At 51.6% G+C, this 21393-nt stretch overlaps 1 protein-coding gene across 4 annotated transcripts in view; it reads left to right on the top strand.

The window, feature by feature from the left end:
* Positions 1–20337, top strand: part of MAST2 (microtubule associated serine/threonine kinase 2) — a 213424-nt gene extending 193087 nt beyond the window's left edge. For 3 of the 4 annotated variants that reach the window (XM_034651722.1, XM_034651731.1, XM_034651738.1), the window contains 20 exons: positions 1331–1540; positions 6473–6574; positions 7620–7752; positions 8568–8629; positions 8900–8985; positions 9450–9658; positions 10700–10838; positions 12706–12838; positions 13612–13777; positions 14326–14427; positions 14684–14806; positions 14979–15088; positions 15412–15566; positions 15811–16094; positions 16203–16397; positions 17055–17278; positions 17476–17598; positions 18002–18138; positions 18257–18450; positions 18756–20337. In XM_034651722.1, the coding sequence (XP_034507613.1) occupies positions 1331–1540; positions 6473–6574; positions 7620–7752; positions 8568–8629; positions 8900–8985; positions 9450–9658; positions 10700–10838; positions 12706–12838; positions 13612–13777; positions 14326–14427; positions 14684–14806; positions 14979–15088; positions 15412–15566; positions 15811–16094; positions 16203–16397; positions 17055–17278; positions 17476–17598; positions 18002–18138; positions 18257–18450; positions 18756–20281 (4413 nt within the window). In that variant the 3' untranslated portion in view covers positions 20282–20337. The remainder of the gene's footprint in view (positions 1–1330; positions 1541–6472; positions 6575–7619; positions 7753–8567; positions 8630–8899; positions 8986–9449; positions 9659–10699; positions 10839–12705; positions 12839–13611; positions 13778–14325; positions 14428–14683; positions 14807–14978; positions 15089–15411; positions 15567–15810; positions 16095–16202; positions 16398–17054; positions 17279–17475; positions 17599–18001; positions 18139–18256; positions 18451–18755) is intronic. The other variant, XM_034651745.1, reaches the window with a different exon arrangement.
* The last annotated feature ends 1056 nt before the right edge of the window (positions 20338–21393 follow it).

A 21393-nucleotide genomic window follows, 5' to 3' on the forward strand; every position in this document is an offset into this window, starting at 1 on the left:
TTAACTGACTGGGCCACCCAAGTGCCCCACGAGGATACGTATTTATAACTGAGCTTTGTATTGCGTTGTGAAAGCCTTCCATGCTGTTGGTTGTCCTTGGCATATTGTCACGTGTCCGTTTATAGAGATTCCAAATTTCTATGGGAAATGTGGGTTCAAAACTCTGAGCTACTGTATAGACTGTTACGAAGGCTAAGACTTATATGAAGAATGGGAGTACTACATCATTGGAGAAATGGAACCAGACTGTCAAATGAAACTCTGAACCAGCTATTGTTTTCCTTTACAGCAAAATTGCCTTATGGCCAATTAAATGTTTGTGGCAAAAATGCTTATGGTGAAAATATCAGACATACACATACACCCCTAAACACGCATTGGAAATCAGAATTGCTACCTGGTGGCAAAGGAAAGAAGGCCAAGTCCTAGATAGGCAGCTAGAAACTTAACTGGTGTAGTTTGGCATGACTATGCTGTTAGGTCCCCAAGAGGCTTCTGAGCCAGACACCTGTTCTGCTCTCCTGAGGGTCCAGGTCCATGAGGAGGCAGGTTCACACCTTCAATAAATACTCTCTGAGCATCTGCTTAGTCCATTTGGGTCCTAAGGTCAAGTAAGAGGATCCTGAGGTAAATTCTCTTTGACTTGAAATTCCCAGTGCAGAGAAGTCTTTAGAAAATAGCAGTGTCCATACAGTAAGTTTATGTACTTGGGAGGGCCAATAGCACAGACGAAAGGAAACCCTAGGTGGCCTGGAGGAATCAAAGACTTCCCAGAGGAGAGATAGATGATGTGGGAACTGAAATTGGAAGGAATGAAAGGAGTTTGCAAGGCGTGCCTGGCAGGTGAAGAAGCTACAGACAGGGAACAGCGTAAACAGGCCTGAGGCAGCACGTTCAAGGGAGAGAGCAGCAAACACTTCTAGGCCCTCCAAGGAGTGGGGGGAAATAGACAAGGCCAGAAGAGAGGCCGGCCTTGACTATCATGTTTTTGTTTGTTTTAAAGATTTATTTATTTATTTTAGAGAGACAGAGACAGTACATGAGTGGGGGGAGGGGCAGAGGGAGAGGAGAAGCAGACTTTCTGGTCCGCATGTGGGGCTTGATCTGACGACCTGAGCCGAAACCAAGAGTTGGACACTTAACCCACTGAACCACCCAGGTGCCCCTTGACTATGTTTGGATTTGACTTAAGGGTCATCTTTCCTGTGTCCGATGTCAGGTTCCCCAAATGCAGCATCAGGAAACCAGGATCACAGAGTGTATCCTCAGGCATATCCTCCCAACTAACCTGGGCCTGGAAGGGAAGTGTCACTTTTCTTGTTTTTTGCAGGCCACCGCACAAATGGAAGAGCGTCTTGCAGAATTCATTTCCTCCAACACTCCAGACAGTGTGCTGCCCTTGGCAGATGGAACCTTGAGCTTTATTCATCATCAGGTGATTGAGATGGCCCGAGACTGCCTGGATAAATCTCAGAATCGTCTCATTACATCACACTACTTCTATGAACTTCAAGAGAATTTAGAGAAACTTCTACAAGATGTAAGTGTCCTTGTGGTGGAACTCTGGTACATCCTCCATGAGGTATTAGATTATTTATTCCAAGCTATGATAATGGCATTAATGGTGTTTCCAGTCTTCTCAGCCAGCTCGTCACCTCCTTGCTCCAGAGATGGTCAAGACCGCAGTATACAATAAGTTGGGTTTTTTTTTTTTAAGGTTTTATTTATTTATTTGAGAGCGTGCCTGCACACTCGAGTGGTGGGGAAGGAGCAGAGGGAGAGGGAGGGGGAAAGAATCCCAAGCAGATTCTGTGCTGAGTGCGAGCCCAACGCAGGACTCAATCCCAGGACCCCAAGATCATGACCTGAGCCAAATCCAAGAGTCAGAAACTCAATCAACAGAGCCACCCAGGCACCCCATACAGTGAGTTCTCAACCACCCCTTCCTGCTCCAGGGTTTGCTTTCCTGTTACACTCTACAGTGAGATGGTCTGTTGCCTTCCTCCTTCAAATCACAGTTGCCCCATATTATACCATTAGTACAGTGGGGAGGACGTGTGCCCCTTCACATACTAGAGTATTTCCTAATCCAGACCCCTATTACCTCCGGACACATGACCTTGCTCTGGTGAGGTCAGCTCAACTGAGCTGAGAACCCAGGGCTAATGATCAAACAGGACTTCAGTGTGTTAGTCTAGAAATTAGGAGTGGGAAGTTGTTTGTTTTGTTTTTAATTAGGAAACAGTTGAATCTAGAGAAAAGATGGCTAAAGATGACCATGATTATTGCTGTCAAATATTGGAAGATTTCTCATACATAATAAGTAGCAGATTGTTCCCTGTCCTCTAAAAGGCCTGTTAACCCAATCGATAAGAGTTACAGTGAGGCAAGTTTTGATTTAATAGATGAAAAAGTGCTTCCTTCTACAAAAATGTTTTTTTTTTCTGATTTCAAGAGTAATACTTAAATTCAAACGTTGTAGAAATATGATTTTAGCAGACTAAATTCTCATGCACATCCCTGGCAGCTCTTTGTTTCTGTTCAAGAGTGACTTTCTAGGGGCACCTGGGTGGCTCAGTCGTTAAGCGTCTGCCTTCAGCTCAGGGCATGGTCCCAGAGTCCTGGGATCGAGCCGCACATTGGGCTCCCTGCTCCGCTGGGAGCCTGCTTCTTCCTCTCCCACTCCCCCTGCTTGTGTTCCCTCTCTCGCTGGCTGTCTCTCTCTCAAATAAATAAATAAAATCTTTAAAAAAAAAAAAAGAGTAACTTTCTAACAGTGGGTAGGAATCCAGGATTGTGGCATCAGATAAAGGATCAAGGTGGAGTGACTTCCCAGGTTGCTTGTATATCTAAGATTGATCTGAAATGCTGAAGTCAGAGCCTTGCCCCAAAACCTTCAGGCATTTTTCCAGACTCATGGCCCCCTGGGAGTAGGTTGTTTGGTGCAGTAAGAGCACTGAATATGGAGCCAGTGTGTTCATCTGTTCCCTAATTTGCTAGGCCCTGGGGATGTAGAAAAAAGCTCATTGCAGGTTCCAGCTCAAGGAATTTGCTGTTGAGTGGGGTTATAGACCCGTCAACAAGTGAAAAGAACACGGATCATCTATTGAAGTGTACTGTGTGCCAGGCGCCACCTTGAGCCCTCTATGTGAATTATCTCACTTTTATGTATTATAGTGGTTACGATTGACGAGCACTGAATGGTAAAGGTCTGTTCTGAGCACAGTTCTGCAAGGAGAGTTCAGGAAAAGTTGAGTCTTGACCAGTAGGTAGGAATTCAGCAGACCTAGGAAAAAATTTTTTGTTGTTCTTTTCTCCTTTTTTTTTTATTTTCCATGAAATTTATTGTTTCTGCATTAAAAATTTTTTTGAAGGGAAGTATTTTCTTTTTTAACCATATAATGCCCAGGGTAGACCACCACCATAAGTCATTAACATGTGAATTTTGAATAAATAAAAGCTACAAAACCCAAGTTATATACAAATATCTAAGGCAATAATATTTACAGACCTGTGTACAACAAAACAAATGTAAACAGTAAATGTAGCATGAGAGTAATCAAAGGATACCCAGGAACAACCACTTACGGTCAGTCTGCCCACCAGTAGCTGGCACTAGCCAGAGAGGGGTATGGAGGAACTAGGTGCATTCCAGGAATTGCAGATGAAGTAATTTGGTATGACCAGGTGAAGGATCCCTGCAGGGAAGAGTTGGTAGATGAATTCTGGAGAGTTAGAACGGGAGGGGTGGGGGGAGGGGCAAAGGCTGAAGTGAGGAACAGATCTTAGCATGAAGGCAGTGGGGAAATTATTGAATGGTTTTAATTTGGAAAATGGCATGGTAAGATTTACATTGAAAATATCACTATCATTTATGGAGCACTCAGTGCCTACTGGACAATACATGATCTCATTTAATTTATCTAATGTAATCTTCACAACAATACTGTAAGGTACTCCTATTCTCTAAATCTACAGATGAGGAAACCAAAGCTTTAAAAGAGGCTAGGTGAGCCCAACGTAATTCATTTCTTAGTAGCAGAGCTAGAACCCAAACCCAGGTTTGTCTTATTCCAGAGCCTAAGATCATATTTTCATACACTTCATCAACAAACAGTGACGGCAGCTGTGCAGGAGAGACTATGCTAGTCTCAGTGCGCAAGGGAAGAAAAAGAGACATGGTCTCTGTTCACAAGGCTCTACAGTGTAGCTGTAGAAACAGACAACTAGTTATAAAACAACATGTGGTACCATGTGGTATGAGCGAACAACATAGAAAAGGGAGTAGTTACTTCCTGTGCTTGTGTGTTTGGTGGGGGGTGGGGTACAGGCAGAGGACTTAGAAGAGGGTTCACAGAGTTGATATTTGGGCTAAGTCTTTTTTTTTTTTAAAGATTTTATTTATTTATTTGACAGAGATAGAGACAGCCAGTGAGAGAGGGAACACAAGCAGGGGGAGTGGGAGAGGAAGAAGCAGGCTCACAGTGGAAGAGCCTGATGTGGGACTCGATCCCATAACGCCGGGATCACGCCCTGAGCCGAAGGCAGACGCTTAACCGCTGTGCCACCCAGGCGCCCCTGGGCTAAGTCTTAAAAGAATAAATGAGTTTCACCAAGTTCCCAGCCTCTTTCTTCATTTCATAACCAGTTTTTTTTAAACGGTCCTCATTTGTTATTTTCCTTTCCTAACAACCTGTTCACTGCTCGGTCTTCTGCCTTCAACTTTCCCTTCCCACCATTCCTCTAAAATTGTTTCAGGCAGAAGTCACCAAGGAACAAACCAATTGCCAAAGAGATCCTATGGCCTTTTTCCATCCTCATCTGTCTTCACAACTCCACAGAGCTCTACACCATGAATACCTCTCCTGGACCTTCTTCCCTGCTGGGGGTCATGACACTGTTCTCTCCAGTCTTACAGTCTTGCTGCCTCCTCACAAGTTCCTTCTCTGCCCATCTCTTAAATGCTGGTGTTCATGTTGCTTTAGGGGGCATCTGGCTGGCTCAGTCGGAAGAGCACATGAGTCTTGATCCCAGAGTCATAAGTTCGAGCCCCATGTTGGATGTAGAGATCACCAAAAAAGAAAGAAAGAAAGAAAGAAAGAAAGAAAGAAAGAAAGAAAGAAAGAAAGAAAGAAAGAAAGAAACTTTAAAAAAAATTAGTAAAAGTATTAAATGCTCGTGTTCTGCAGGGTACCACCCTGTGCGTCGGTTCTCCTCCTCCTCCTTTCTTCATGCTCTCCCTGACAGCCTCATCCTTCCATGTCTTCCATTGTCATCCATATACTGAGCAGGCCCACCTGGCTGTGTCCCGTCCCTCCCTGTTCTCCTCAGCTCCAGATCAGTGTTGCTAGCTGCTTCAAAAAGACGCCTCCACTTTTTGACTGCTGGTTGGTTACTATTCTTCCATTGCAAATAATAGAGAGCGAACTTGGATTAGTTTAAGCAGGAAGGGGAAACTAATTACAAAGGGTGGGTCTTCGAGAATTGAAGATAGGAATGCAACCGGGCCCTAAGGGACCAAAACCAGAAACCAGCAGCTGTGGGAAGCTCAGGAAGTGGTTATTCTCCTCTCATGCCGTTTTTCTCTGTGCTGCTTTTCCTCTGTGTCTTTCCATCCGTTCTTAAATTCATAGGAAAGTCATCCACACTGGTCAGCTGCTGGAGGTGGGATAGAAGGGGCAGCCAGCCACACAATACACATGTAGCTACTAGACGTCAGAGCAGTTTCCATGAAAAAGAGAAAGGCTCCTGGGCTGGGTAGATACCCAAGAAAGTATCTGGTATAGGTACCTGAAACTGCACATCCAAAACAGAACTTCTCCACCTGCCCTTACCTGAACCACTTATCTTCTTATATTTCTTATTTCATTTGTGGGTTCACCGAAATTCCCCTAAAATTGTAGTTGCATTTCCCTTCTCTTCTTGCTTCTTCCAGCCCCGGGTCTACTCAGTCATCTACCTCGGAAATGGCCCCAGGCTGTCTGTTTCTCTCCATCCTTCTTGCCAGGGCTTATGCCTTTTCATGCACATTACCGCAGTAGCCCCTTAGTGGATTGCCCTGCTTTTCGGCTTGCACTCTTCAGTGCGCCATCCATACTACCGCCAGCATGATCTTTCTAAAAAACCTATCAGGTCACCTCCCTCCTGCTTTGAAGTCTTTCTATTCCTGACATTCTGTCCGGTTTGGGAAGTGAACAGTGAAAGCTCCCTTGAGAGTTGCCCCTGGAGCTGGGATCTGGATGGGGGAACAAGTAAAGCCACGCGTCTCTGCAGCACTCCCTGGTGTCATGTAGTGTCCCGAAGCTCCCTTTCACAGTGCTTTCACTGGCTTCCTCTAACGTCTTCATTTTGCAGAAGTCTCTGTACCACCCAACTGTTTGTCCCCAGAGCCAGCTCTGCACAGCCCCGTCCTGCATTAGCCCAACCACGCTGTGCCAGTGGATCACTTAGCCAACCTTTGTCTTCTCTACAGGCTCATGAGCGCTCAGAAAGTTCAGAAGTGGCTTTCGTGATGCAGCTGGTGAAGAAGCTGATGATTGTCATCGCGCGCCCAGCTCGACTCCTGGAATGCCTGGTGAGTGGATTCCCGAGAAGGTTGAGAGGAGGTGGGGCGTGTAGGGGAGGTGTCCCGCTAACAGCAAAACTGTGGTCGTCCTTATTTAAATACGATCTGCCAGCTTGGGGGCCCGGATGAGTTCTTGTGAGGAAAGTGGCTGCTCCTGAGCGGTATTAGCCTGGCCCCCTCACACCGAGCAGGCCCCAGGTGAGTGGCGGTCCGGGCGGTCAGGAGCACAGCCAGTTCCGTTGGCATAAGTCGAGTCCTTCACTTCATCATGCAGCAGCACTTTACTGAGCACTTCCTTCATGGCAGACGCTGGGGACACAGACACAAGCAATGCAGAGTCCCTGGTCCTCAGGTGCTCCCTCTGTAGTGCAGTTAGTCTTTTAGCGCCTCAGGTAGGAGGCGTGGAAACATGGAAAGAACGGTTATGATACTGCGGGCAGTGTTGCAACTGCGGTAAGTCCAAGGCGTGACAAGAACAAGTCAGTGCCTCTCTGTGGGCTTTGATTTCCTCACTGGGGTCATAGAACCCTGGTGTTAGTAGGGTTTAGCCCAGAATGTGGCACTTAGTGGGTGCTCAGTGGATGGAACCCTCATTCTTACGTGCTTCGGGCAGACAAGGACTGCTGTGCTGTCCGCATGGCTCTCCAGCTCCTGGCATCTAGGAGGCGCTCGTAAATCTCTGAAGGCAGGCGTGCACATATGTGTGTGTGTGTGTGTGTGTGTGTGTGTGTGTGTGTGTGTGACCGTGCCGCTGGGCTGGCAGGTGGCTTTGGACCGGGTCAATGGGCTGAGCTATCTTGAAACCAAAAGGTCTGGTTCTTATTGTCAGGAAGACAGCATATGCTTAGGATGTCCAGTCTGGAGCTGACCTGGAAGACGGCTTTGTCCCCATTCATATGATCCCTGAGTCATGATGTTGCTGGGTATTTGGGGAAAAGGGTGTCCCATCACAAAGAAAAAGTCCTGTTCATCGTCCTTGGGGTATGTGCTGTAAAGACCAAGGAGGCCTTCACTTGTAGCCCTCACCACTGACTGCCTCTCTCCCCTTGTGCAGGAGTTTGACCCTGAAGAGTTCTACCATCTGTTAGAAGCAGCCGAGGGCCATGCCAAAGAGGGAAAAGGGATTAAATGTGACATTCCCCGCTACATCGTTAGTCAACTGGGCCTTACACGGGATCCCCTAGAGGGTGAGCATGCTGCCTGGTGGCTGCAAACACGCCCCACAGCCCAGAGGCTCTAACTGCAGGGAAGCCACTGGAAGAAGAGCCTTAGATTGGACATGGACACGGCGCAGCAGCAGGGGCCTCAAGGCTGTCAGAGGAACCCCGTACCCTCTGTCATAGTGCAGCCCCTCCTTCAGATTTGTTCACGTCTGCCTGATATAACCCAACCCGGATTGCCATGAGCCCTGCTGGGCTGGATTTAGAACCTAATGTCAAAAGAGGTCAACGACAAAGAACCACAATTACATTTTCAAAAATGGTCACCTCGTCTGCATGCTTACCTCCCCTTCTGCCACCTTACCAGCCCTCCTGTGACTTTGGTGTAGTCCTGACCCCGGGCTTCAGCAGATCTCTCCGTACTTCCAGGCTTCACACTGCGCGCCTGCAGGAACCCTGGGCTTCTAAGTCCCTGGTCTCTATTCATCCACCTTCCCTGCTTCCCAACCCCACTGGCAAAGCAGGATAGGGACCAATAGCTCAACCTTGGGCTCTGTTTTCCAGGAATTGTCCTAAATTTGAGGGAAGATTTTTAAAATTTGCCAGGCCTTGTGAATGGCACTGGGCTTCTAGAAATAGGAGTGGCAATATTATTTGGCAAACAAGCCCAAAAGCTGTAACTGCTCTGAGGACAGAGCCACAGGACTGGATTTGCACCCCAGGCAGATGCAGGAAATATGATTGCCTACCTTGCATGCACCTGCCGTGTGCTGTGAGTAGATTGCTGAGGTACCTGACATTGCTGTGCACACCTTTCTCTTGTGCCCTTGCTTTGTTTCTAGAAATGGCCCAGTTGAGCAGCTATGACAGTCCCGACACTCCAGAGACAGATGATTCAGTGGAGGTAAAGACCTTGAGCTTCTGCCCCAATCCTGTAGGCTGGGCCCTCTGAAGCAAAGGGCTGCAAGTCCTCTCTGAGAGGATGTCTGAGGGTGGGACAGAGGAGCGGGTGGTTGCACCCGCTATGTCCGAAGTCACTCAGCTCCTGCATCAGGAAGAATGGGTGGGGGCTGCAACAGGACTAAGAGCCAAGCTGTTGCTGGGGCTCTTGCTTCCTCAAGCACGTGGGCTCTGAGAAGCATGCTTGCCTCCTGCCTTTGCTCTTGTCTTCCAGGGCCGTGGGGCATCTCTGACATCTAAAAAGACACCGTCTGAAGAGGACTTCGAAACTATTAAGCTCATCAGCAATGGCGCCTATGGGTAAAGGCAGGGGTGAGGGTGTGGCCAGGCCTGGAGCTAAGTAAGGCCTTGGGCTCTTCCTTCTAGAAGCGTATAATACCCAGTCCTCTGGGCGGCAGCTGCGTCAGGATAGACCCTCTCCCTCCCCAAAGCCTCCTGGAGAGACAGGAGTTCAGTTTCCTCTGACATCTGAGCAGTATTCCTTTCCCAGACAAGGTCCCCATTCCTCTTGGTAGCATTTGTCCTTTTGCTGAGCTCTGGGGAAGGGTTCAATTGTGTCCTCAGGACTTAGTGTATTGGGAAATTGAAGATTTCTGTGGGCAGGAGGCCCAGATTCTTCTCATCAATAAGCACACCCCTGTTCCTTTGGTCTGTGCATTTGTAAGGTGGGATGGGAGGCAGTTTGGACACCCCAGCTCTGGGTGGTGGGGAGCACAGCCCAGGTGCTGAGGGCCCATGGGAGATGGGATGGGCTGTGTTTCCAGGGCTGTATTCTTGGTGCGGCATAAATCCACCCGGCAGCGCTTTGCCATGAAGAAGGTCAACAAGCAGAACTTGATCCTTCGGAACCAGATCCAGCAGGCCTTTGTGGAGCGTGACATATTGACTTTCGCCGAGAACCCCTTTGTGGTCAGCATGTTCTGCTCCTTTGAGACCAAGCGCCACCTGTGCATGGTGATGGAGTATGTTGAAGGTACTGGGGGGAAGGTGGCCTGGCATGGAGGCCAAGGCACAGTGTGAAGCTTGGCCCTGAGCTGCGACCAACAGCTTTGTATAGGGATGACGTTTCAGGGCCCAGCTTCCCAATCTCTCTTTGGCATTGGTTTCTGCCTTAGGATCTCAGAGGCCATTCGGCCATGGTGGGCACAAGGCTCCATGTCCCTCACAGGGAGAGGCTTGTGGAGTCGTAGCTGCATGAGGCTGCCCATATCAGGGGCAAAGAGAGGCATTCTGGGACAAGATGTGTCAGCCCAACAGCTGTAGAATCCTGTATCCCAAAGCCTGGACGGTCTCTGCTGCTGGCGCCAGGCAGGAACAAAGGAGGTCGCAGAGCCACACAAGCCCAGAGTTGCATGCTGGGAGGACTGCATCTGACCCCTCAGAAAGAAAGGAATGCCATTGCCCTGACTGATGGCTTGTGAAGGGGACACCCCTTGAGACCACACAAAATGCTCTAGGGATGGAGTCGAAGAGCATCATGGGGTCTCCCTGGGGAGAGATGGCAGCTTTCCCAGTGACCTTCACTCTTCCCTTTGCACTGCTGGGTACAGCTTCCAAAGATATTTGGCCTAAGTCTTGAAGTTGAAACTGAACGAAACTCTCCTTTTAATTCAGGGAGTACATGCTGGGAGTTTACAATGTTATCTCATTCAAAACCCAAAGGATAGCCAGCAGGAAGGACATAAGTGGAAAAATGCTGAAGTCTCAGTCAGATATATTTATAATATACAGGATTCCCACCCTGAAATAACTTTACCCCTGTAAGTCCCTTCACAGACATGGAGGCCTGGGTTCCTACCCTTTCTGGCCTGAACATTGGCCTTGACAGCCACTGGCAGATTCCCTTCTGTCTACACCTCTCCATACTCTGCCCCCTGTACCAGCGGCAGAAGAGCTAGATTTCTGGTCTCTGGTGCCAGGGGATCCCCTGCAGCCTCAGACACTATAAGCCTGAGACCATCCTGAGTAGTAGCGAACGGGATCCTTCCTTCATAGTGTCCTGGGCTTGTTACAGGAGGAGACTGTGCCACTCTGCTGAAGAACATTGGGGCCCTGCCTGTGGACATGGTGCGTCTGTACTTTGCGGAGACTGTGCTGGCCCTGGAATACTTACACAACTACGGCATCGTGCACCGTGACCTCAAGCCTGACAAGTATGCCCACTGTCTGGGTCCCTGGTCCAAGTTCTCCCTCTTGGGTTTCTAAATAAATGGAGGCAGACACAGCGTGTTTGAATCTATCCCAAAATGGCTGCTAGAAAACAGTGCTCGTGTGCGTGTCTGTCTAGGCCTAATACTCTAGCCCCTGACCACCCCAGATACAAAGCCCGTTACCAGCGAGCCTGGCAGGGCTTCGTAAGGCCACAGTGACATGTAAGAGCCACTGAGGAGCTCAGCTAAAGAACCCAAGCAGGAGAGAGTCGGTAGCACCTAGTAGATGGCTGCTCTGACGTTTGCTGACATCTCTGGGCCAACACTGTAATCTGGGCTGTAAGACAGTCCCTGACCTATAGAACTTCAGTATGGGAAACAGAAATAGCTGCGTATAGGCTACTTCTTGGAAGGCATTAGTCAGATGGGAAAGGTGAGAGGAGCTTTCTAAAGCCAGGAAGCAGGATTTGCAAAAGGTACACAGGTATGAGAGCATGGGCCCAGGAACTAGGAATAGAAGATCATGCGGAGACGGGGATCGTGAACTGGTCTGCGTAGTAAGAGATAAGGCTGGAGAGACAGGCAGGGATTAGATCATCAACCGTCTCTTTGTTAGGTTCGGGTTTTATTTTGAAGGGTGCTAGCGAGTCTTCAAAGGGCCTGTTAGCCAGAGGTATGATAGAGTGACACGCTCAGATTTTGACTTAGGTTTAGAAAGATCACTCTGCCAGTGGAAAGATGGTGAGGCTGTTCCAGGAGACCAGGCCAAAGCAACCACGCCTGCAGGATGAAGAAGAGAGGGGACACCGTTAGGAAGACGAAAGGAAACCAAAAGGTGGGGGTGGGCGTGGGAGAGGAAAAGGGAGGAGGAGTCTGGGACATCATCCAGATTTCCAATTCAGGACTAGTGCATGGGGATAAGCCTCTGTCATGGAAAGTGGCTTTGACACTAGACAGACCAGAGTTCAAATGACCACTTGTTAACTCCGTGAGCTTGGATCTGTTAATTAAACCTCAGAGCCTCTTGTTCCTCCACTTTTAAAATGGGGATAATAATACCTACTTTGTTGTGTTAGTCACTCTGTTGTAAGACCTTTCAGGAACCAGAGTATCTTTATAAATAATCAATAAAATACTTATCAGAGAGCTCAGAGGTGACAGAAATCATTTTCTGCAGAGAGGACCAGTTAGGAGGCATGACTCTGTTTCGGACAGGTTGAGTTCACAGTGCCTATAAGACATCTGGGCAGTTAGTAGGCATGGAACTCATAAAGGAAGTCAGGTGCTGATTTGGAAATCATTGAATAAAGGGGTGGCAGGGTGAAGACTTTGTCATGAAATGAAATGACTCAGGCAGAGTATGTGACAGGAGAAGAAAGAGACCATTTTCTGTGAGATCTTATCTCTGGTTTCTCCCAGCCAGTCCTCCTTTAAAACCAGCTGTGGACGTGGAACAAGATGATGTACCCCTTTCCCCTCTCCCTGAGCCTGGGTATTGTGAGACACCCAGGTGAGGAGAGGGGACTGGGTATGGCTAGAGCCTTGGGATGAGGCTGACTGCTCTGTGGAAGAAAGTCAGTCCCTCAGCTAGCTGGTACCTGTGCCCAGCGGAGAGTGCGGTTGAGGGCAGTAAACATTAATGAGTTGGGGGAATGGACAAAAGGCAAGGGAGCTGCTTGTGCAGAACGCAGTACTCACAAAACCAGAGATACCTTTTCTTTCACAGCTGCCTGTCTCCCTGCTGAAGCTACCCTGCTCAAGTCACAGGAACTCTGTAGAAGCCTGAGTGGGAAAATTTGGCATCTGTTAAAATCAGCACTTTTGGAAAACCAGGAAATAACCCCATACTTTCGTGTCTCTGACTTCCCAGCCTCCTGATAACATCCATGGGGCACATCAAGCTTACTGACTTTGGCCTTTCTAAAATTGGCCTGATGAGCCTGACAACAAACTTGTATGAGGGCCACATTGAAAAGGATGCCCGGGAGTTCCTGGACAAGCAGGTAAGGAAAGATGGTTGAGACCTTGGGGGTTGAGGTCCAGACTTCAGAAACTGTGGTAAGGGGCCACATACTTACCCCTGTAGCTACATGTTAAGAGTGGGAGCTGCTATCATTTCCACCTTTTGGTTCCATTGAGATAAGGTAGAACATTTGGAAAATGGGGTGGGCCTCAAGGATCATAATGGATATAAAATCCAAAATCATCTTCTTCCTCAGGGTTTGGAGAAAATAGGTCACGTAACCATTGTTACTCTCAGAGACTCACCTGAAATTAGTCCTGAACCTCCTAGGCTCAGTCAAGGGCAAGGCTCTTCTGGAGTCTGTTGTTGTTGGAACACAGCTCCAAGTCTCCACTTGGCTGTGGCCCAGCTTCCTGAGAGTAGCCTCTGGATGTTCCCTGATTTGACAGTTCAGACGGTAACCGTTTGCAAGTCCCTGTAGTGGTCATATGACTGAAGGGACTATCTTTTGAGAGACTGGAGGGCAGAGGCCAGTTTTGGGAACTAGATGCCATAAAGAGGTGTCGAGGGCTCAGGGGGGTGGTTGTTCCAGGCTAGAATTAAATGTTTTGGTTAATTGGGAAGTACATGAACTCACCCCACCCACAGTTCCAACTCTGATACCCCGGGTTCCTATTGATCTTGCTCTCTAACCAAAGTAAGCTGAGTCCTCATTCAGAGACTTCTCCAGAGGTGGGAGCATCCCCACCCCTTCAGCCGTGATGCCAGTGAGCTGCCTCAGGATGCTGAGCCAGCCTGGCTCTCTGTGCCCAGGTATGCGGGACCCCGGAGTACATTGCGCCTGAGGTGATCCTGCGTCAGGGCTACGGGAAACCAGTGGACTGGTGGGCCATGGGCATAATCCTGTATGAGTTCCTGGTGGGTTGCGTCCCTTTCTTTGGAGATACTCCGGAGGAGCTCTTTGGGCAAGTGATCAGTGGTACGTACCATCACTCTGGCACACTGGGGAGACAGAGTCTGGATCCACAAATAGGATTTATGCATGCACCTGTGAGGCTCATGTTGTGAATTCGTGTGTGTGTGTGTGTGTGTGTGTGTGTGTAGTATGCTTGCCTCTTAGATGTGTGTGTGTGCATGCGCACATGTCCTCTGTCACCCAGGTCTTGTTCTGTTTGTGTTCATGTCTCCCCTGTGTGGGCATGAGTGTGCCTGTGGTGTGTGTGTGTGTGTGTATCCTATGAGTTTGTATGCGTGTGAGCAAACTAGTGTCTGAGGTGTAGAGTCAGGCTGAGCTAGAGCTTCAGGACAGGGCAAGTCCTGGATCACAGGATGGGCCATGGGCGAGTGGCTGTGAGACCCCCTAGGAGGACAGGAACCTATAGAACTTAAGGAGTTGGATCCCAGGCAAGGCCCTCTATGCCTCCCTCCCCATATCTTGTCCTAGAACCCTCTTCTTTATCTCCCCACTCTGTAGCCTCCGAGACCCTCCTCTAACCCACTCCTTCCCTCTTTCCCCCAACTCCTCAGATGAGATTGTGTGGCCTGAGGGGGATGATGCTCTGCCACCAGATGCCCAGGACCTCACCTCTAAACTGCTCCATCAGAACCCTCTGGAGAGACTGGGTACAGGTAGGACAGGCCCCACTGACCTTTCCCACAACTTGGAAGAGGGAGGTTGAGTCCATGCATCCGGGAAGCTCAGGCTTCAGGTGTGGGGAACGCGTCTGATCCTGAGACTGCCCTGCTCCTGTGAGCGCAAGAAGAGAGGTGCTGGGGCTGAGGCCGTCGGGACTGGCCTCTTGAGGTCTGGGTTCTCACTGGACTTGCCGGTCTGGACGCCACACAGCTCATCCCGCGCCCTTGCCCGTGCCCTTCCTGTCCACAGGCAGCGCCTCTGAGGTGAAGCAGCACTCATTCTTTACCGGCCTGGACTGGACAGGACTCCTTCGCCAGAAGGCTGAATTTATTCCTCAACTGGAGTCAGAGGATGATACCAGCTACTTTGACAGTAAGGCCACTGGGGGGACCGGGAGGCCTGGGGATCTGTTTGCCCAGAAAGCCCTGTGCACCCTAAACTTGGCATCAGGACAACTTCTCCAGGCCCTCTGAGGTCTGATAAGGGTCAGAAGGAGGCACCACCAGGGGCCTCTAAAGGGAACCATCCTGTGTGTCTGATCCAGCCCGCTCAGAGCGCTACCACCATGTGGACTCAGAGGACGAGGAAGAAGTGAGTGAGGATGGCTGCCTGGAGATCCGCCAGTTCTCTTCGTGCTCTCCACGCTTCAGTAAGGTGCGACCGAACAGGCCCGGGCTGGGCAGGACAGGAGGACTGGGAGAAGTGGGCCTGTCAGGGGCCATGGCTGGGGCAGGTGTGGGGAGCAGGGGATGGGGCTGCCCTTAGGAAAAGAGGAAGAAAGGGCTGGGCCTGCATATGACAGGTACTGCAAGAACCACTCCAGGCCCTGACAGTGGAAGACTGCTTCCTCAAATATTCACCTGGTATGGAGGAGGGAAGGGCAGAACTGGTTCCAATTCCTGGGTTTCAGGTGCCAAGGATAATTTGGGAGGTGCGGCTGTTGGGGCCTGTCCCCAGCACAGACTCTGTGCCCACAGGTGTATAGTAGCATGGAGCGGCTCTCGCTGCTCGAGGAGCGCCGGGCCCCACCCCCCACCAAGCGCAGCCTGAGCGAGGAGAAGGACGACCGCTCTGATGGCCTGGCAGGGCTGAAGGGCCGAGACCGGAGCTGGGTGATTGGTTCCCCTGAGATGTGAGCACCCAGAACTCCCCTAGGGTGGGCAGCACAGCCATCCATCAGTTGTTACAGATCATGGGCGAGATTCAGATGCGGGGCGGAGTGCTGGTGACAGTGAGGGGGCATCACAAGCATGGCTTCCAGAGGAGTGTCTGAAGGAAGATGTTCTGTGACTTATAACCCTTGTGAGCCCCTAAGGAAGCCTGGGCTAGAGGAGGGAGACTGCCTGCCTATCTCACCCGGACCTTATGTATCACAGATTGAGGAAGCGACTGTCGGTGTCCGAGTCATCCCACACAGAGAGTGACTCAAGCCCTCCACTGACAGTGCGACGCCGCTGCTCAGGCCTCCTGGATGCTCCCCGCTTCCCTGAGGGCCCTGATGAGGCCAGTAGCACCCCCAGGAGACAGCAGCAGGAGGGTACATGGCTTCTGACACCCCCTTCTGGAGAAGGGGTATCTGGGCCTGTCCCTGAACGGCCAGTGGAGCGGCGGCTGAAGCTAGACGAAGAGCCCTTTGGCCAGAGCTGCGGTTCCGGCCCAGGTGTGGCCCAGCAGGTGGCCAGAGGGCCTGGAATGGAGGGTACTGCGGGCGGGCAGGGTGGCCAGGCTTGGCGGCACTGCAGGTTTCATTGCTCACTTGGGCCCACAGCTGTGGAGACTCGAGGCCGTGGGACCCCACAGGTGACTGAGGGAGCCACAGCCAAGGCCATCAGTGACCTAGCCGTACGCAGGGCCCGCCACCGGCTGCTCTCTGGGGACTCTGTGGAAAAGCGCACCACTCGCCCCATCAACAAAGTTATCAAGTCTGCCTCAGCCACAACCCTGTCCCTCCTCATTCCTGCAGGTAGGACCGCCAGGGAACTAGGATAAAACTCACAGGAAGGGCCTTGGGATCTCTGTGGGTCTGTGGCAGGGGTCTGCACGTGGCAGGGGTCTGCACGTGGCAGGCATGTCTGTGCATTGTGTGTTGAGGAGCAGGTATCCGAGGGGCTGTGTGTCACAGCTGCCCCCTTGTCATGAGGTGAGAGATCTGTAGAGGTGTGCATTGGTGTCGGGTTGCGTGTGCATAGTGCCACAGGGCAGGGTGGCACTGTGTAACGAGCACCAGCTCTGAGGCACAGAGCTTACATTCAAACCCTGGTTCCATCACCAAATGGCTCTTGACCTTGGCAAAGTTGCTTAACCTCTCTGGGCCTCAAGTTCCTCATCAAAAAACTAGTGGTAGCTCGTAGGGCAACTGTGATGTTTGAACATGTATGAGAGCGTATGTGGCCCCTGAAGGGTACAAGCGCGCGCTCAGTGCTCGCTGCCGTTGCCTCCTGGGGAGGGTCTGCGCACATGAGGAGCTTTGCTGCTCCAAGTCTGTGGGGAAGACGTCCCCGGGCTTAGGCTCTGCCTGTGACTACAGCTGCCTGGGATCAGCAGCCTAGATAGGGCTGGGCTGGGAGCATGGCCAGTCCAGGGGCCTCTGACCTGCTCAGTCCTGTCTTTCCTTCTCCAGAACACACCTGCTCTCCATTGGCCAGCCCCATGTCCCCACATTCCCAGTCATCCAACCCATCATCCAGGGATTCTTCTCCAAGCAGGGACTTCCTGCCAGCTCTCAGCAGCTTGAGGCCCCCCATCATCATCCACCGAGCTGGCAAGAAGTATGGCTTCACCCTGCGGGCCATCCGTGTCTACATGGGTGACTCGGATGTCTACACTGTGCACCACATGGTGTGGGTATGTCTTGCCTTCCTGACCTGTTGTCTCCCAGTTTCATCACTCCTTCGCCTTCCCCTCACCAGGGCCTGTCTGTCCCTGCTTCTGTCCCTGGGGACACTATCCTCAGGGGAACAAGGGAGGTGGGTCACAGCAGAACCAGGCCCCATACTTCACGCTCAGGCTCCAGACTGAGGACTGTTATCTCCCTGGGGCAGCACGTGGAGGATGGAGGTCCAGCCAGTGAGGCGGGGCTTCGTCAGGGTGACCTCATCACTCATGTCAACGGGGAGCCTGTGCATGGGCTGGTGCATACAGAAGTGGTGGAGCTGATTCTGAAGGTTAGTGCTGGGTATGCTGCCTCCGTGGTCCCCAAATGACCCTGGCCCTGTGAGTCTGCGACTGGCCATAAGGGAGTGGGAGAGTTGGGCACATGTGGCACTGAGGACAGAGGCACCCAAAGCAGTGGGTTTTCACTGGAAAGCGACGTCCTCACTGACCAAGGCGCAGGGATCCTTCTGAAGAACAAGCCAGATGAGGCTCTTCTCTGCCTCCTCAACCCCAAACTGCCCAGGCTCCAGTTGGAGCCATTCCCTAATCTGTGAAGAGGGAAGGAAGGCCTGTGGTTCAGACTTGTTAACGCAGGGGCAAAAGCTAGAGCTGTGGTGTCGCCGTGCCCGAGGGTAAGGGTGGGAGCAAGAATATGTTCACTACCTTAGCTTGGGTTCACGCTCTGTTCCCCAGAGTGGAAACAAGGTGTCTATTTCAACAACGCCCTTGGAGAACACATCCATTAAAGTGGGGCCAGCTCGGAAGGGCAGCTACAAGGCCAAGATGGCCCGAAGGAGTAAGCGGAGCCGGGGCAAAGATGGGCAAGAAAGGTGAGCCAGACTGAGCCACCTGGGTGGCTAGTGTGTGCTGCAGGCCCTGGCCACTGGGTACAGTATGTGCTGTGTGTGCCCTGTGCCCCAACTCAGCCCTTGACCCTTGTTTCTGCAGCAGAAAAAGGAGCTCCCTATTCCGGAAGATCACCAAGCAGGCATCCCTGCTCCACACCAGCCGCAGCCTTTCCTCCCTTAACCGCTCCTTATCATCAGGGGAGAGTGGGCCAGGCTCTCCCACACACAGCCACAGTCTTTCCCCCCGATCTCCCACTCAGGGCTACCGGGTGACCCCCGATGCCGTGCATTCAGGTAGGAAGTACTCCCTGCAGATCTCAGAGACAGCCCCTGGGAGGTAGGAAAGAGCCTAGGCTCTCTGTGCTTCTCTGTGGCCCCACTCTGAAACTCATTCACCCTACCCCCGAAAGACCCAGCAGTCTTGGGGAGGAGGGGACAGGGGTGGAGAGTGACTTATTTCTGTAGCTTGGGCTCTGGATCGCTGGTGGGGTCACCTTGATCCTGGGACATTCCAGGGCTAGCCCTGTCTTGCCCCTCAGTCACTTCTATCAGCTAACATTGCTCTGCCTTTGTCTGTGTGTCTGTCTGTGTGTGCAAAGTGGGAGGGAATTCGTCACAGAGCAGCTCCCCCAGCTCCAGCGTGCCCAGTTCTCCAGCCGGCTCTGGGCACACACGGCCCAGCTCCCTGCACGGCCTGGCACCCAAGCTCCAGCGCCAGTACCGCTCTCCGCGGCGCAAGTCGGCCGGCAGCATCCCATTGTCACCACTGGCCCACACCCCTTCCCCACCGCCAGCAGCTTCACCCCAGCGCTCCCCATCACCCCTGTCTGGCCATGGAGCCCAAGCCTTCCCTGCCAAGCTTCACTTGTCGCCTCCTCTGGGCAGGCAGCTCTCACGGCCCAAGAGTGCAGAGCCACCCCGCTCACCACTGCTAAAGAGAGTACAATCAGCTGAGAAACTGGCAGCTGCACTTGCTGCTTCCGAGAAGAAGCTCTCTACTTCTCGAAAGCATAGCCTTGACCTGCCCCACCCCGAGCTAAAGAAGGAACTGCCACCCAGGGAAGTCAGCCCTCTAGAGGTGGTCGGGACCAGGAGTGTACTGTCTGGGAAGGGGGCACTGCCCGGGAAGGGGGTGCTGCAGCCTTCTCCCTCATGGGCCCTAGGCACCCTCCGACAGGACCGGGCTGAACGGCGAGAGTCACTGCAGAAGCAGGAAGCCATCCGTGAGGTTGACTCCTCAGAGGATGACGCCGAGGAGGGGCCCGAGAACAGCCAAGGTGTACAGGAGCCGACCTTGGCACCAACCCCAGAAGTGAGCCGGGTCCCTCCCCTCACAGGAGCAGGAGAGGGTGAGGAAGAGGATGCCTTCTTGTCCAGGGACCCCAAGAGGCAGAACCCAGTGGTCCCAGGCCTATTGACGGAGGTCACACTGAAGCCTCCCAGAATGGAAGGCCCTAGTATCCCCCAGAGGAAGCTTGGGATCCCACAAGCCTTTGAGGAGGCTGCCAGCTCCTCATCAGCGGCCCCCAGCCTCGGTAAGGCTGGACCCACAGACCCCATCCTTCCTGAAGGCTGCTGGAAGGCCCAGCACTTCCGCACCCAGGCACTCACAGCACTTTGTCCCAGCTCTTCAGGACTTCTCCCCACCAGTCGCTCTGCTGCCTCCTCCACCTCTGGAGAGTCAGGCCCATGGTCTTGGAAATTTCTTGTCGAGGGTCCAGACAGGGCATCCCCAAGCAGAAAGGCGACAATGGAAGGTGGGATGGCCAGCTCCCCAGATTTGGAAACCATAACTCCAGCCCACCCTGAGAACCTGTCTCCCAGACAGGTGGGGAAGTCATGGCCACCTGGTGCCCCTGGGCTGGTCCATCCACCTTGTGAGTTTCCCCACCAAAGCTGGCTATGGGAGCCCGAGTGCACACAGAGAGAGAAAGAGGAGCCAGCCCTGGGCATCACGAAAGTGCCTGATGCCTCAGGTGACAGGAGGCAGGACGTTCCATGCAGAAGCTGCCCCCTCACCCAGGAGCCTGGGCCCAGCCTACTCCGGAGAGGCCGAGACCCAGGGGGCCCTCAAAAGCATCAGGACTTGGCGTTGGTACCTGATGAGCTTTTAAAGCAAACATAGCAGTGGTTTGCCATTTCTTGCACTCAGACCTGTGTAATACATGCTCTTGGAAACCATCTTTGTCTTTCGCTTCTTTCTTTCAGTCAACACAAATGTAACTCAAGGTCTATGCTGCTGCTGGGAATACTTTCCCACTGTCAGGGGAGGGTTGCCTAGCCCAACCTGGCTTCCCAGAGGCTGACATCTGAGCTCAAACCTGAGGAACAGATGACAGGTAGTGGTGTGCTGGGTCAGAAGAGTGCGGATTAGGAGTGTCCAGGCAAAGAGTACAGCGCCGACCATGTACCTGGTATATTCAAGGAACTGAAACCAAAGTGGAAATGGGTCTAGTGAGTTTAGACTTTCTGTAGGTGATGGGGAACCATACAAGACCACATAGCAACTAATATCTCTGCTTTATAGAAGAGGGAAACTCAGGTTTTTGGATAGTAACATAGCTTGGGCAGAACTAGGATTAGAACCCAGGTCTCTCTCGACTCCAGAAACCACCGTTATCTTCTTACCTGGAGTGCTTCATAGCCAGAAAATGAGGAGGAAAAAAGACGGAGAGAGGTGAAGAGTTAAACTTGGGATATATGTGAGGTACCTGATGGACATCCAGAAGGTAACTGGATGCATGGGCCTGGAACTCAATAGGAAAATCTAGACTGAAGAAATTTGAGAGCCATCAATGTATCGATGGTGGGACACTGAGGAGTATTAGCATTTAAGTCAAAGAAGACTGAGAAGCAGCAGCTAGAAAGGGGTCTTAAACTCCAAGAGAGGGAAAAGTTTTGAAGTGCACGGAGAAATTACTTGTTAAAACGTTGAAGGCCCATTAAGATGAAAATACAGAATTGCCTTAATGTTTGTAGTCAGTGAGCCCTTCCTGGACTTTTGTCAGGCAGGCCTTACTACTGGAGGTGGACATTACTGAGGTGGGTGAGTGGATGGTGTGGGAGGGGGGAGGACATCTGTGGGACCGTTGTGTTGGCAGAGTCAGGCGATGGCATCGCAGGAGCCGGGAGTAGGGCTGTGGCAGGGGACCTCCACGGTGATGCAGGGCTTTTCAAACCGTGGTCTTGCACTAACTGTCCCATATTCCAATGCTTAGGTTTGAAGGAGGCATCCAG

This window comes from Ailuropoda melanoleuca, chromosome 2, assembly GCF_002007445.2.
Source record: "Ailuropoda melanoleuca isolate Jingjing chromosome 2, ASM200744v2, whole genome shotgun sequence".
Taxonomy (NCBI): domain Eukaryota; kingdom Metazoa; phylum Chordata; class Mammalia; order Carnivora; family Ursidae; genus Ailuropoda; species Ailuropoda melanoleuca.